Below are 17,222 nucleotides of genomic sequence, written 5' to 3'. Positions count from 1 at the left end.
CAGATTTTCATGCAATATAAATTATAATGCAACCAAAGAGGAGCTACAGAAAGTTTCATGACAATACCAACTTATACAAACCTGGTAATTGCCAAACAGACATTTTGAAACTTTTAGTAGCAACCAAGCCATTGGTCGGTTTTATCATAAATGATCACATGTGTGATGCTTATGTCCTTGCCAATAAAGTAATGAATGCACACTTTGGATAGAGTGTGAGAGAAATAAAGACAGAAATATAACATCTCTTTCATAAATAATAAAACATACTTTGTTTTGACAAAATGATACAAAAGCACTGAGCACAACAATAAACACACAATTACACATTTGTTAAATGCCATCTATAGGTACTGTACTGCTGTTGGATAAACAGAATTCATATTTTACAAACATCTACGTGTATTTAATATATATTTTGAGAGACCTTGAAGAGGAAACATAAAATTGAATGTATATGCTCTAAATAAAAAAAACAAAACTTAAATACTTGGAATTGCACCATTCTGAAATGTTTTAATTCTCACAAATACATTAAAAAAATGCATAGTGGCCATTTCATTTCAAAATATAACTGCAGAGATTTTATTCTAGACACAAAGTCAAAAATAGTTATTCTATGTGGAAAAAAAGGGAGTTGGGAGATGAGGACACATTATTGCTGAATCAAATGCCTCTAGATATATATATATATATATATATATATATATATATATATATGATATAGATTTAGTTTTTTTTTTTTTTTTTTTTTTTTTTGCTTATTTCTTTTTTGAAATGAATAGATCAAATATTTTTTCCCCCTTGTAATCATTTAATTTACCCGTAATCAGTTTGTTGCAGAAACTGAAGATTGCAGAATATTGTAAATCCAAATCATGTTCAGAATTATTTGAGAGTCATTTTTGGGAATGTAAGTAAAAGTATTTGGATTTGTATATCTGCAAGTCGAAAAATAAAATTTTCTTTTATTTAAATAAAAACAAAACAAAACAAAAAAAACTTTTTATCATTGTGCATGTGTGTGCATATATATATTATATATATATATATATGCATGCACACACGTTACTTATAGTGTGTAGGTGTATGAGAATGTGAACTGGTAATTCGAACACAGGATTTAGGAACAAATAATTCTCATATGAAAAAAAAAAAAAAGTAGGAATGGAAGGTTTGTCTCTATGCTGCTCAAAGGCTGGAAATAAGGAATGCCAATTTTTATATGTAATTAGTTTTTTTTTTTTTTTTTTTTTTTTTTCAAAAATGTTGCTTTATTAATGTGTGTTGCTTGGAGAAGATGACTAACCTGGCATTCTCCAAAGATATTCTTGGATTCTATAGTTGCCAATATTAGTACATATATCTCTAAGAAACACATGCACACAAATAATTTTTTTTCTTTCTAATCAATAACGTCACAGTATATTTTCTATACAACACTAGTTTGGATCAGCACAACGTGTTAGCAACCAATATATATATATATATATATATATATATATATATATATATATATATATATATATATATATAAAACAAAAAAAAACAATGAAAATATATAACCCGTAACTCCAAATGAATAATTACAGATAATTTGACAATAGGAAAGAAAAGAACCAACTATTGGGGGGAGGGGGGGGGTAGCAGCATCAACATTTATATGAGCAAAAAAATATGACTACAATATTTGTTTGTTTTTTTTTTTTTTGGGGGGGGGGTCTTTTTCTAAATCAAAACAAATAAAAAGGAAGACGAGATGGATCCAGTAATCAACAAATTGAAATTAACTTCAAATATATTTGGCATCAAAAAGAGAAATTAAAAAAAAAAAGTGATGAACACAACAGGCAATGAATTGTTTCTTTTCTACTTGAAACAACAAACTCACCTACAGCTAATGTTTGTAACAAAAAGAAAAGAAGGAAAAAATAAACACCAAAGTCGAGATATTTATGACCACAGAAAATACTAAATGAAAACAGGAAAAGTGAAACCACTGTAGTTATTGCATTTCTACATACAGCTCCACATTGACATATTCAAAACCAAACATTTTCTTTCCTTTATAGAATATAGTGTATCAATAATTTCTGTATAACGAGGTTTGGTATTACTAGGTACATATGTGTGTGTATGAAAGAGAGGGACATGAACATTAATATTGTAAATATTGTTGTGGTTGTAGTTCATTCAAAGTAATGTTCAAGTTTTAAGTTTGTTTTGAATTTAAATAGCAATAATCAGATCCAAATAGTGAAAATAAAGAGTTGGATGTTTTTGTTTTATGACACATCAACTCTGTATGTTGGGAGGATGAACGATTAAAATAGCATGGGGTGGGGATGAATTTTCATTATCACTAATGAAAAAACAAAAAAAAACAAAAAACAAAAAAAAACTTTAAAAAAGGTAGAGGAAAACCATTGAATATAGTCAATCTTTTTTTTTCTTTATAATTATAACAAATGACAAAGTTGTAAACTTGACAAGATTGGGAAGAAAATGCTCATTTGGCCAACAGAAAAGAAAAAACAAAAGTACAAAGACAATAGCTGGATCCTTATAATAAAAGTTACAATAATCACATCTTATATATACATTATATGGCGCGAGAGAGAGAGAGGGAGAGCGAATGGAAATGAGAGGGAGAGCTTGACCTGAGGAAATCCTAGACATGAATTCAATCAAATTTCTTAAAACTATTTTAAGAAAGATAAGGGTGGGGGTGTGGTAAGGGGGGGGTCTACAATGTGAAAAAACTAGGCTTGTAATATCTTCCCCCTCATATTAACTTATTGGGAATCAAACAGAGGACAATGGGGATACAAATAGCAAACGGACTGAACAGACGTCTTCATTTAATTTGTCCTGCCATTAACAAAAGCAACAATCAGAAAAATACATTTCAGCTGTTTATTAATTCATAACTTTAAAAAAAAGAAATAAACACTTTCAAAATCGATATCAATTCTGTAACTTTGCGATGCATCCAAAACATTTGTCCGTAAACAAAAAAAAATAGATTTATCTGCATTAACAAAAAACATTAACATTTATTTTAGGAAAAATAATAAAATAGGTTTAACTTGAAATGGATCAAGAGTCAAATAATATAGGTGAAAGTGCAAAATCCTAATGAGAAATTAAATTTTTAAAACTAAGACAAAATTGATGACGTCAGCAAAAACGATTTTAATATGGCAGAGGATGATTTTTTTTTTTTATCGATTCAAATTTTATTTAAAAATTTATTTTTATAAAATACTTTTTCATTTAGCTTATATAAAATTAAAATCTAAATAATTTTCTTTCAGATTCCCAAGGCACTGAGCAAAACCTGATTTAAATTTTTTATTTTATTTTTTATTTTTTTTATTCCTCTGCTAATCCACAAAAAGCCAAAAAAACTGACCAATTGTTATCGAAAGAAACACAAAAGAATAAATGGTGAGTTGAGATGAGTCAGTGCAGTGGAGGATCTGGAGGATGAAATCGGTTAAGGTGCAGTATCAATCAAGTGGAGAGTTTTATTAATAAAACACATACAAAAATAAAACCCAACAAAATGTGTACTATACACATTTAAGAATGAACATCAAAAGACAGGATTAATTTTTGCAGTTTAAAATTCCGAAGGAGTGAAAGGAGTGAGAAAGAGATGGGAGAGGGGAAGAAAGAGAGAGAGAAAGAGACTTCAAAAGAACCGATCTTAAGATACGATAATAAAATTTGTAAACAAAAAGAAAAATTGTTTTGGATGTACCACCCTGAGTAAATAAGAAGCTGTGAGCTTCGAGGAAGTGTGACATTAATGACCACCATTATCTGTTGTCAAAACTGTAAGAATTCAACTGTGGCCCACAACGAATATAAGCAGCTTTAATGATGGCTTTGTTAGAAAAAGAAAAGTGAATGGGAAGAGCAAAATTTCTTACTTCACATTTCATTCACCTGCCTGAAAGCATTAAAAAAAAAAAAAATTATCAAAAGAAAATTATTTTGATTGTTTGAGCCTTGAGAACAAAGACAAAACTACAAATCAAAGTTTTTTAAAACTTAAAAAATTCATAGCAAAGAAATAAACATTAAAAAAAAAAAAAAAAAGTGAGGAAAATTTTGGTGACACCTTCCAGGGGAGGAGGGCAAAGAGCCACCTCCCTGACCCATGAAAACCCTGCCATATGACAGAGGTTGGCTCTTTATAAAAAGAAGAAATGCCAAATTTAATTAAAAAAAAAAAAAAAAAAACATAAAACAAATGCATTGATGTTTATCTGATTAGGATTTTTATCCATAGGACAATTTTTTTTTTGGTAAGTCACCAAAAAATAGTAAGAAAAAAACATCCTCACAAGCAACATTTTATATATGTGACATCTATTTGTAAGAAAATCAATCAAAATAGATGCTACAATACAAAAAAATTGCTAAAGTTATATTTATACAAATATTTTACATAAAACTATTTGTTATTGAGCACACATATACAGTATATTTATAGGATTAACTCTGATGAACAAAATTCAGAATTATATATCCTATTCCAGGTGTAGTTTTGTTCATAGAGATTGGACATTGTGTTTATATAATGGTACTCAATAAGTACAGCAGACATTTCTGGCCACATATGTGCATATTTGTTTCAGCTAAAACCAAAGACAGACTAAAGGTTCATAGGGAAAAATTTTAAAATGAAATACTGAACATTTTTCATTTTAAGATTCTGCTCTATCTTAGTCTATTTTGGGTTTTAGCTGAAACATGTATGCACATGTGTATCCAGAAAAGTTTGTATGAATAAAAATTTATTATAAATAAATATAAATATTATAATACACACACTTGTTTCCTATGATGTATCACTGAATTGCTAATATATGAAATGGCAAACACTATGCAATATTCACTAAAAAAAACAAAGCAAAAGATATTTTCTCTTGAAAAATTATTTGGCTGATTACAAAAAGATCAGTTCAATTTTCATAGACAAAAAACATTGTCTTATTTTGTAACCAGGAATTTTGGTAATAGTTTGTTGCAGACACCCACCACACATGAGTGATAGATACAATAGCAAACAGGGGAAGCCTTTTAGTTTAACAGAATATACTCCCTGCCTGCTTCCATCTCACTTGTATAATAAACAAGATTGCAAATATCTATGCTTTGGAGGAGAAATTCTTTACATGCTAAAATGAAAAATCAACAATTTTCACTACAATAATTCCCTTAAAACAAATAACTGAAAAATATTTTGGAGTATTGATTGATAAATCATACTTTTATAATTGGCAATAATTAATACTTTTAGAATTTTTTAAATTGGTTCATAAATATAGCCAAACACATTTGTGGCCAGGAGAGTTTATGATTAAATGCCGAATTAACACCAATCTAAAAATGTTTGTAATACTTTTGCTTCCTGTTAAAATTTATAGCTTAAAGAAAATTATCTTAAATTACAGACTTAAAGACTAAAAAAAATCCATTTAAATAAACAAAAATTGTTAAACCAAAATGAAGAATAATTTCTAAATAACAAAAAAAAAAAAAAAAAAAAGAGGGGAAGGAAAAAAAAAAAAAGAAAAAAAAAAAAGGAATGTCAGATGGTCAAATCTATTAATTCATAGACCAAAGTAATAAAAGTCATTTTCTTAAAGAGATATATGGCTCAGCCTAATTTGAAAGATAGAAAGTTACTTAAAAAATTGGCAAAACTTGAAAAAAAATAAAAATAAAAAATAATACTTTTAGGGCGAGATAATTTGGAATAAAAATAAGTTAGTTTCATGGAGAAAAATTCATGAGGAATGTCAAAGAACATGGGTTCCACTTCTAACATTTAGAAAAAAAGGATTCCTGCAAACATATGCGAATAGAAATTCTCTGTAAAATAATAAAAGAAAATGAAACAAAATGGTTGGCATGACTGTAAACTTAGTAGCACGTTTGTCGAGCACATGCACGCACACACCAAAATGACAAATCAGAACAAAATAGACATTACTACTGAATAGAATTATAATTTAAAAACAAATGGGGTGGGGGTGGGGTTCTTTTCTTTCTTTTATTGTTTGTCTTTTTCTTTGAAACACTTTAAAACTTGCAAATAATAAATTTCAGATATCCTTGCCGTTGTTCATCTTATTTCTCTTGTATGCTAGCAAGAAAATGCTCACACAAAGGGTCAGACAGACTAGAAATGCTGGCACAAACATTTTTGTTCCAGAAATACCAACCCCACAATATTAATAAGAATAATCAGATGGAAAATATGAAGGAGACCTGAGTAATTGTGAGGTATTCCAATGTGCCATTTTTTAAATTTTCTTCCATTTTTTTTTTTTTTTTAAATAATTTCTCATATATAATTTTTATACATCACATACAAAACTATTGTATAAACAAATTAATATACATGTACACACTTTATAATATATATATATATATATATATATATATATGGATAGACAGATAGATATAATGAAAGAGTGTGAAGGCAAGGTTGGCACTATTGACTTAGATATTCAGATACGAGAGACAAAAGAGGAGACATCACACAATTCACTATGTAACTCATACACCACAGCTATATTGTTGTGCCCAGGGCTTTGTAATCCAGAAAACATTTCCAGCAGACAAAACATGGGGGGAAAAATACATTCAAATCAAACTTTACCAGTTTGGCAAAGCAGGAAGTGACCATTTTGAAATCATTGGCCCAACTTCCCATTTTACTCTTGGGGAAAAAATGTCTTTCCATAAAATATTTGCAAAATTTCCTTACACCCCATCAATCTAATATATATATATATTTTTTTTTTAAATTTTAAATGTGTGTGAGTGTGTATTTACTTTTTTAGGTTTTTATCATTCTTTTGTTTTCCTAGATTTTTTGTCCCAGCATGCTCCACTAGGCTAACACAATATATTTACTCCTTTGACTGGCCCCTGTAATTATAAAAGGGTTATTTAAATATTTAGAAATAATGGAGGGTAAGGGGAAGAGGGCTCTGTTGTAGTGAATATTTTATTTTTGTCATCTTCCTTTTATTTTTGTTCATTCAAATTAGTGATCATGTCATATAGAAGGAGAAGGAAGAGGAGGCTGGTCCCGTATCTCAATCACTGGGTCCTCAAAATAAAAATCTCATTTGGCACAGTTCTGTGTAGTTTTCACTCGCCCATCTCTGCAAAGCCAGATGATGAATCTTGATTCTCAGCAAGTTTCCTTTTCTTGGAATAATGTTCAATTCTTGATTCCAGACTTTCTAGAAACGAGATCAAAGAAAGAAAAACATACACATTTAAATTAGGAGTGAATCCTGTGATACAAATATAAAGACATATACACATACCTAACTATTTTTTCATAGCCTAACATAGAATTCAAAAGGAGATGATGGAAGAAGGCAATGTTAGATTACTAGCAAGCTGCCCGGCATTGCCCGGTCTTAAAATATGTTTAAATATTATATTTTAATTTATGCAGATTTCATAAATATTATTATAGCGACAATTCTCTTTCGATTATTGTATCTAATACATAGTAGTGATTTCAAAAGTAAAACAAAAAATGACTTGTGTGCCATTAACTACAATCAAAACCAAAACATAGCTCTCCATCCTTATCCGTTAGCATATGACTTAAATCTATATGTATACAAAAACGTTAAAAAAATAACATTGTTTAAGCTATAAGTTTTAATTAGCACATGCACATAAAAATATGAATATAGTTGACTTATGCACAGCCATGGTCAATGTTGTTATTTTTTTTAATTATGATCCTTTAGCAGCTATTTTACCGGCTAAAAACCCAATCGAAAATATTCTATGGGTTCAAATATCTTATGAGTCAAATTTAGAAAATAGTGTGGTAGAAATTTTTCTGTACACACACCAACAAGGTCACTTATGCATATACTTGTTTTATGTATGCTAGAACGTTTTCATCTTAAATTCTATGCAATTATGCAGAATGTAGAAACTATACATAAATAGAATTCAGCGTAATAGTGAAATGAAACCAATCTTCTAATAAGAAACCATGAAAAATCAGTAATTAATTACCGTTTGTTTTTTCAAAGGAATATGCAAATTAGTTAACATTCATGTTGTTGCTGACAAATCCATGACTGAGTATATTAAAAAGTTTGTTTTAATAATTTTTAAATAGAAAAAGTAGTCTTAATATCAACATGAGAATGAGAAAAATACTCAATTTTATAATTATATATAAAGATTATCATACCTCAAAGGTCACCAACATCCAGACTATTCAATAGCAAACTAAAATGAATCGACCAATGAAGTATAAATCAAAACTTATTGTAATCCTTTTTACATGTGGATAGACAGCAAACACGACCAACAGATTAAAACTGAAATCTTACCACATGTTTGTCTTTGCAATAAAGGCTTATAATGTCGAGGTTTGCAACCAGGTGTTAACCATTCACTTTGGGCAAGTATTGGCTCACTCAACTCGCACCATGGTGCAATGTCAGTATCTGAAAATACAAGATAGAAAATAACATTGAGAGTAGAATAATAAAAAAAAAAAAGTCTAATACAAGTTATCTTGTTGAAGTCCAATCCAAATAGCATTTAAGCTGATAAATCAAACTTTTCTCACTGACTAACTTTCATTTGTTATTGTTTTACCATGTTATTGGAAATATAATTATTTTCAAAGCTACAATTTATTTCATACATTACACCATCCAGTGCAAAAGACTACTAATATGATATGGCATAAAGAATATCTGAAGTACATTGTCCACGCAAGCTTGAGTCAAACTTTTCTAGATATCAGATATTGACAGGCTTGTCCTTGGAAATCATTTAAGATTACGGTGCCTGTAAATATACACCACCCTTTGTTCCTGTATTGAAGCGATCAACCAGTGATTGAATATACAAGGAGGAAATCTGTAATGGTGAGGCTCCTAAAGTTAAACCCAGATGTGTGCAGGTTGATGAACGGTATGAATCTGATCGACAGTGGTTTTTTGTCTTTTTTTTTTAGTATGAGAAAAATCAGTTCTGCAATTTGCCATAGCTGTGAAGAGACGCATGCATAGGACTGCTAATTTCCTCAAAATGTAACATATATCAGTGTTTAGCTGAAATGAATGGAACTTAAATTATATTTTCATAAATGACACAGAATGTCTTCATTCTTTTTGAAGTCATTCCCTTCCAGTTGCAGACTCACTCGTCCCCAAAGTAAGACATTTTTCTCTAACAATATACAGAAGTAATAAACAGCCGCTTATCTCTCGTTTGGACCAGTAATGTCAAAATAAGTTTTGTGGATCCAAGTCACAGCATGGACACAAAATTATAAGCAAAGAATTAGTCAGAAAGAATGTACCCCACATGTTACATGACCCCTAGGATCTTGTAGCCCCAGACCATGATAATATCATATGAGGTGCTATGCCAGGACAAGACTATCATAATGAAATATCTTTAATTACCTAAAAATAAAAATCAGCAAAAGGGATAACTTATTTGAAATTAAAGAATATAATAGAAATTGTCTAAACTTATGTTGCACACAAATAAAAATTGTAAAATAAAATGACTTCACTGCATTCCTGGGCATCGCCAGCTAGGGACAGCTAGTTTAAATTAATACACTTTGCTGTTTTGGTTACAAATGTATAAATGGAGTGATTCATCATATGACATGAACTGCTTCACTACCCCCCCCCCAAAAAAAAAAAAAAAAAGTGGAGCAGATACTTTCACTTCTATCATGGATAAGCTTCCCCCCTCAAAAAAAAAAAAAAAAAAAAAAAAAAAAAAAAAAAAAAAGATTAAAAATCAAATCTCATCCTGGGTTTTGTAACAAACTTTTCAATACTTATTAACAATAGAATTAGGATCTTAGTGCTTTATCATGGGTTTTCCGATCAATCATGTTATATTGTGATATCTTCATTTTGGTTATAACCACGGATCCTCTAATGGTCTAGTAATGGATGTGACTGAACTACTGTAGAAGTTAAAATCAAAATCATTTAAAACAAATTCTTTTTGACTGAATAATACTCAATTGTACTTTCAAATGAACAGAACAAAATTGAACTCGTCACTGGCATTTAGTTCTTTATTCAGGATTATATATACAATGGACACAGCAAAGTGGGAGGAGAGAATGAGAGCCCCTTGTTCTTGTTTAAGAGCCCATATTCATATATTGTTGACTGGTTCAAACTGTGAACTCGCTTATGATTTAGCAAAAGTCTTATTCCTTTCATTAATGATGTTATCTCTCCACTTTCTGTTGTTTTCACATTTGGTTAATCTAATATTTAACCCTGCCACACAGCATCTTCTGGAACAAGTAAAAACACAACCAAACAGAAAATAACCACTGTTTAAAACTATCATATCTGATATTCAAAATAGAGGTGAAGATAGCGTCAACAGATCGATTTTTTTTAAATATGCAGTTTTAAGTGAAAACAGTATGTCATGTAGAAAATAGTAATATATACAAAAATTAGAGTAGAAAATTATTTACAGTTAAAATTTTTCCAGAAAATTGAGAGAAACTGCATTTTACTAGATGCGAACACCTTGAGGATTGTGAATACAGGGGATACTTATCTCCCTTTTCATCGCTTTAATGGCTGTTTTGTATAGCAATAGTTTTTTTTTTTTATTTTACTAAAAACACGGTACTGTTGTTTTTGCTTAAAACGTCATTTAAAAAAAATCGATTTGTCAACTATCTTAACAAGCACCAAAAAGATTAGTAGATAATGATAAAGCAAAATAAGACGGTCAAAAAACTTAGGCATTATTAAGAAAAAAATCAGTCGTAGCGTTTTGTCAATGTGGATAGTTAGGTTAAAGAGGTTTCGTTGCACTAAAAACATAACCATTCTCGAAAAGTTATGATAAATGTGAATTCCTGTAAGAGTAAAACAGTCTAAACTAGCATAAAATAATATTGGTGGAGGTCTTTGGTTTTGTTTGTTTTGTTGGGTTTTACGGTATGTCAACCCTTTGGGTTATTTTATGCCGAGTGTTTTTTTAGGTTGAGTGTTCAGGAAGCCTTTTCCCCTGCTCTAGCTGTTGTATAAAGGGTTCTTTTTAAATCTTTTTTTATAAAGGCCAAATTTTTTAAAACATGAAAGTATGATGTGGGGATAGTTTATAATGGAATAAATCCTTAATATTTTTTTCTTTGCAGAAATTATTCCTTGTTATCACAAAATCGGTGCATTCAATTAGTGTTTTATTGTGAGTTGTGTTTGACAAGATATACAGATGGGTTGGCTTTCATTTTTTAGGAGATATTAATCGGTTAAATATGTATAGCAGATTTTTATTCTTGTTAGTTTGACTTCTTTTCTGTTTAGTTTTGTATTTTGTTCTTGTTTTTTGATTTTTGGCATGATTTTGTGAAGTTGGTTGTTAGGATAGTCATTCTAGTTAGTTCATCATTTCTCTGTTGTGTATGTGTTGATATGTCTTTTTAGATCTGTGTATGGAATTTTGAAATTAGCATCAATTGGGAGATTTAAGGCGGTTTTGCTGCTGAATCTGCTAATTCATTAACTTTGATACTAGAATAACTCGGTATCCAGTAGAAAATTTCTTTTTGACTGTCTAATTCTGTTAATTTCTGGACTAATTTTGCGATTAAGGGGTTATCCATCTTTTTATTTTTGATAGCTTTTAAAGTAAATTGGGAGTCTGAAAGGAATATGAATTTGGATTCTTTGTTATTGGAGGCTAAACTGAGAGCTAGGATTAGAGCATGTATTTTGGCACTAAAAATTGATGTTTCTTTAGGGAGGTTTGTTTGATTTTTGGTTGATTTGTTGGGTATTGCTGTACTGGCTGTTGCATTATTTTGTTTAGACCCATCTGTATAGATGTGTGTGTGTGGTTTGGATACTTTTCTTTGATTTTATTGAGATCATTATGGTAAGTTATTGGATAGGTATGTTTCTTTTCATGTTTACTTAAACTTAGATCGATGTTGGGGGTAACGATTTTGCAGGGAGAGGTTTTGAGTAGGACAGTTTCATGGATTTTGGTTAGATTTGCTTCTTTTTAGAAATTGGTTTTATTCTGAATCCAAAAATTTTGATTGTATTTTCTTTTTGATCAAAAAGGTGTTTATGATTTGGGTTTAAAGTGCTATTGTGTGCTGGGTTTGTTGGGTTGGCTGTTAATTTTGTGTAGTAATTTAGACTAAAGTTTTGGTTTCTGAGCATTGGAGGAGTTTCATATGCTTCTGCATATAGGCTTTCTACAGGAGAGGTTTGAAACACTCTTAGTGCTAGTCTTAGTCTGGAGTGGCATATTGTTTTGAGGGTTTTTAGATATGACTTTTTGGTGGATTGTTATATAGTCTATTTTTGATCTGATTAGTGCTCTCTTTAGTTTGAGTAGTGTGTTCTTGTCGGCTCCCCAATCTGTATGGGCGATGACTCGTAGGAGTCGTAGTATTTTATTGCATTTGTAATTGATGTGTGGAATGAAGTCTTGTCAAAAATGTTTCCTAGGTGCTTGTGTTCGTTTACGAATGGAATTTTTTTACCTTCAATCTGTAAGGTTGGGTCAGGGTAGAGTTTACGTTACAGAAATTGATACTTTTTGTTTTAGTTTTGGAAAATTTGAAACCATTTCTTGTTGCCCATTTATTAATGTTATTTATGTTGTGTTGTAATTTTCTTTCGATGGTGTGAATGTATTTTGATCTGTGGCTGATTGAGCAGTCATCTAGATATAAGGAGCTATGTATATCAGGAAAGAGTTCTTTTATAATATTGTTGATTCTTTTATAATATTGTTGATTTTGATGTTGAAGAGAGTTGTCGACAATATGTTGCCTTGAGGCACTCCTTCTTGATTCTGCGAGTCTGATAAAGTATAGTCTATGCGAACTTGGAAAGATTTTTCTGTTAGGAATTTTTTATGAATTTGATGATGAATTTTCGACAAAGATTTTAGCTAGTGTGTTGCCAATATCTTTTTTCGGTTATTTTTTTTTTTTTTTGTGAGGAGATGTTTGGTTGGGTTAGGATTATGCTTCCCAGATATTTTCCTAATCATTTTCCAGATGGTTTTGGGTTTAGTGGTGGTGTTGATTTTCTTGATAAATTGTTGCCAGCAAATTCTTTGTTTTTTGAGTTTTAGCTCTTTGGTGTTTGTATTCTATGAAGTTATTGGTTGTTTTATAAATTTTCTTAAAGCTGCCTTTCTCTGTCTGATAGCTGTTTTACATTCCGGATTGAACCTTTGTTGTGTTTTTTTTTCAGAAGGAGAATTTTGGGGTATACATTTTTTTTGCTATTTTTATGAGTACTTCGGTGAATTCTTCCATTGTTTGAATTTGGTGTTCTGTTAATTGTAGTGAACAGATTTCTTTGAATTTGGCTTTGTTTGTGTTCCATCTGGGTATGTGGTTTTAGATGGAGTAGTTGTAATTGATTATAATAGGGTAGTGATCAATTCCACATGGTTCTTTGTAGGGGCTCCATGTATAATTCAAGAAGCTTGATGGATCGCACATGGTAAGATCAATGGCACTAGTTGATCCGTTTGTTGGATTTAAGTATGTGAAATTTTTTTGATTGAGGAGACATAATTCATTTTTGTTAATTAGTTGTTCAATTTTATTTCCTTTTGAGTTTGTGACTTTACATCCCCATAACGTACTGTGGCAGTTAAAGTCTCCTAGGAGGATGAATTGTGAAGGTAGTTGTTTTATTAACTTTTCAAGTTCATTTATTGGTTCATGAGTGGGGAGGTATATTGAACAGATTGTGATTGTTTTGTGTAATGTGACTAGAGCTATGATTGCTTGGAGATCCGTTTTGATAGAAATTACTTTGAGGTATGTCATATCCATTAGCACGAAGGCCTGTGTTATGAAAATAGTGGCATCGTTCATAGTTCGGTGTTTTGCTATTATTTTGTAGGAAGGTTTCTTGTAAGCAGACAATGGCTGGATTGAAGAGTGAAATGAGTATAAGAAGTTCATTATAATTAGATCTTATTCCACAACAATTCCATTGAATGATTTGTTGTGTCTTATTTTTATCCATGAGGTTATTTAATTTTCCTCTATTTCCATCTCTTTAGAGATAGAGTGTCTTTTTTCGGAGTTTGTGTCTTTGTTGAGTTTTTTCTTTTATTGTTTGGATCTGGATGTCAATCTGTGTCTTCCTTGGGATGTTGCTGTTTTGGCTACTTGTTCACTTTTTCCATCTTTATTACTTGCGTTTATTTATTTTTTTTTTTTATCCAGGGTGTTTCCAGTTTTCAGTTTTTCTAGAATTTGGAATCTTTTTTGAGTGTCTATTGTTTGGTTTTCTTTTCTGGAATGTTCTTTATTGGCTGTTTTATTATTGTTTATATTTGTATTAGTTTCTGGTGATTGTTTTGTTTCTGTGATATTCTTTTTAATGTTTCTGTTGTAGATGGAATCTTATTTTCTTTGTTTAGATTTGTTATTTCTATTGTTTTGTTTTCCAGATTTGAGTATTTTTCTTTTAGGCTATTTTGAAATTCTGGCCATTCTTTAATGTAATTAGTTTGTTTATCCGTTCCTTATATTGATCATGTATTTCATAATGTTGGCATAGTTTAGTTGTATATCTGTTGTCTTTCATGTATGTATCAATTATTTTTCTGACTTCTGGAAAAGTTATGTTTTTTGGACTTTATTTCCATTATTTCCTTTTTTATATGTTTTACATATTTTAGAGAAGACCGAATGATCTATTCTGCAGTTAGCGCATTTCACCTCATTTATGTATTCTTCTTCAGTCTGGTCGTCTGGCTCTCTGTTGCCACATTTTCCACATTCTTTTTCCTTTACAGACTTCTTTATGATGTCCACATTTTTGGCAGTTGAAACACCTTAACGGACCAAGAATGTATTGGTCTACCTTTTTTTAAGTAGACCATGTTGATTTCTTCGAGTATTGTTGGTGTGTTTAAAGTTAATATATATGTATTGGTGGTTATTATTTTATTGTCTTTATGTTAACATGGATGTGGTTGATCATTCCTTGCTTTTTCAATTTGGTTTTTATTTCTTCCTCTGTTGCTAATGATAACTTGTAGCTTCAAATGGGGAAAGACTTTGCACTTATACTCATGGAAGTTCTTCATTTTAAGTAGAGATTGGGCATCTTTATAGTTAGTTACTTCGACTAGTAGGTAACTGTTTTTTATTTTTTTTAAATTGTTTGTGGCTTATTTTTTGTAGATAATCTTTTCTATTAGAAAAGGTGATAAATCTCCAATCTTTTTCTTTACTATTAACTCAATAACTAGGAAGCCTTTGGGCTGAGATTTGAGTGTAATATCTGTTCTGGTTCTACACTTAATTTAGCCTTAGTCAATTTGGCTTCTATACTAAGACCATTTTTATTTTTGCCTACTTCCAGAGTGATCATTTTTGAGGAGCTGGTTTTCCCAGACATTAAAAATGACCTTGTGTCACATATTCCTTTCATGGAGAAGCAATTAAATATCAATAATATTGTGGTGGTGGGTGGGGGGCACAGGTTTTGATAGCAAATAAGTGAATTAGACAAATGGAAAAATCTTACCTGTTTCAACCTTATGACTATTTAACCCTTCAAGCATTTGCTTAACCATAGCTGCCCTGAAAGCAAACAACGAGAAAATATCTTATGACTTTATCTGACCTATCTTTATCACTATACGTGACGGATAGAAGAAAAAGAAAACAAAATGCATTTTAAAATTCAATGATAAGGAAATTTTGCTTCATAAATCTATGCTTATCAATATTTATCTTTCTTGATTCATGACCAATAATTTAAAAAATATAAAATCGATCCATCTCAAATTTGATAATCTTTAAATCAATAAAATTTTATGATCACTGTGTGTCTATGTAACCTTGATAATTATAAAATTATTGATTTTTTTTTTTATTTAAAAATGCAAAATTGTAAAAAAAAAAAAAAAAAAAAAAAAAAAAAACTTGTTAAAAAAATTAACTATGAATTTAAGCCCACTATAATTTGTTTTTAAATAAGTCAGTCATTTTAATCTTTTGGTAATAGTTGACAAAAAGAAAGAAAAAACAAAAAAAAACTAACCATTCAATTTTTTGGCTTTCAAATTCTTAGTAAATTCATATATATTAAAAGTTTTCAAATCTATTTACAGTCAATGATTTTATAAATAAAGCTTGCAACATTAGCTTAAAAAATTGAACCAATTTGGTTCAATTAATAATTTAATGACCAAATGTGTCAATATTCAAGATGAAAAATATATCAAAATGGCAGTAGATGTCCAAAGAAATGAAACAAAAAATGTCTATTAAAGTTTAACAATGTTTAATTGTGATTAGAAATGAACACTCACTTGATTGCATGTTGGGCCCAGATTCTTTGGAAGTGTCTGATATTTTCCTCATGACAATCTAAAAATAAGAAATACACATAAAAAACACAAGATTAAATTTCCACTTTGGCAATATTCACCCGACAACACATTTTTTGATTATCATTTATGGAAAATTTTACATGTTTTCTATATGAAATCTTTATGCTCATCAGCAAAGTAAAAAAAAAAAAAAATGAAATCATATTCTTACTTATTAAATCTACACAAATTTGAGTCATGGACAGTTATTCACAACCTTATTCTGCCTATGCACCCCCTACAATTTCATATGAGTTCTTTATATTCCATTCATGCTCCCCGTCCCCATATGCCTGTTCCTAAACTTAATACATTTAGGAAAGTAGCTTGAATAGTACAATGAAATCTAAACACCAACTTGTCATGTAAATCAAAGAATATCATTTGGATAAATATTTCATTTGAATTCTTTTATGCAATGAAAGATTTATTAGCAAAAAAATTAAATGTAACAATTATAGAAAATTAATAACTATAAATAGAAAAGAAAAATTAAAAGACAAGTAAATGAAAACATTAACTTAAAGAAATAAGTTTTTAACAGTCATTTTGCAAAAATCAGAAAAAATAATTATAACGAGTTATTAGATTAATTGAATATTTAACTGGAGTTTAATATTTTAATAATTATTAAGTACAAAATACTCTATGAATATATATGTTTTATATTTTTTGTGCCTTATCTTCTGTTTTTCAAATTAGAAACAAAAGAAAAATAGCTTGAACAAATAAAATATAGACAAGCTTTTCTGGTATTTCAACATTATATATTG

At 29.8% G+C, this 17,222-nt stretch overlaps 1 protein-coding gene across 2 annotated transcripts in view; it reads right to left on the bottom strand.

Moving 5' to 3' along the window:
• Nucleotides 1-728: 728 nt before the first annotated feature.
• The window catches only part of LOC145297058 (tRNA pseudouridine(38/39) synthase-like), a 133,162-nt gene continuing 116,668 nt past the window's right edge, over nucleotides 729-17,222 (bottom strand). For both annotated transcript variants that reach the window (XM_080143286.1, XM_080143292.1), the window contains exons 14-17: nucleotides 16,390-16,447; nucleotides 15,600-15,655; nucleotides 8,400-8,516; nucleotides 729-7,274 (exon numbers count right to left, since the gene is read on the bottom strand). In XM_080143286.1, coding sequence (XP_079999412.1) covers nucleotides 7,180-7,274; nucleotides 8,400-8,516; nucleotides 15,600-15,655; nucleotides 16,390-16,447 — 326 coding nt within the window. In that variant the 3' untranslated portion in view covers nucleotides 729-7,179. The remainder of the gene's footprint in view (nucleotides 7,275-8,399; nucleotides 8,517-15,599; nucleotides 15,656-16,389; nucleotides 16,448-17,222) is intronic.

This window comes from Euprymna scolopes, chromosome 2 (assembly GCF_053919585.1).
Source record: "Euprymna scolopes isolate OS-2025 chromosome 2, ASM5391958v1, whole genome shotgun sequence".
Classification (NCBI taxonomy): domain Eukaryota; kingdom Metazoa; phylum Mollusca; class Cephalopoda; order Sepiida; family Sepiolidae; genus Euprymna; species Euprymna scolopes.
The sequence above is the reverse complement of the archived record's forward strand: the minus strand, read 5'-3'. Positions and strand labels throughout refer to the sequence as shown.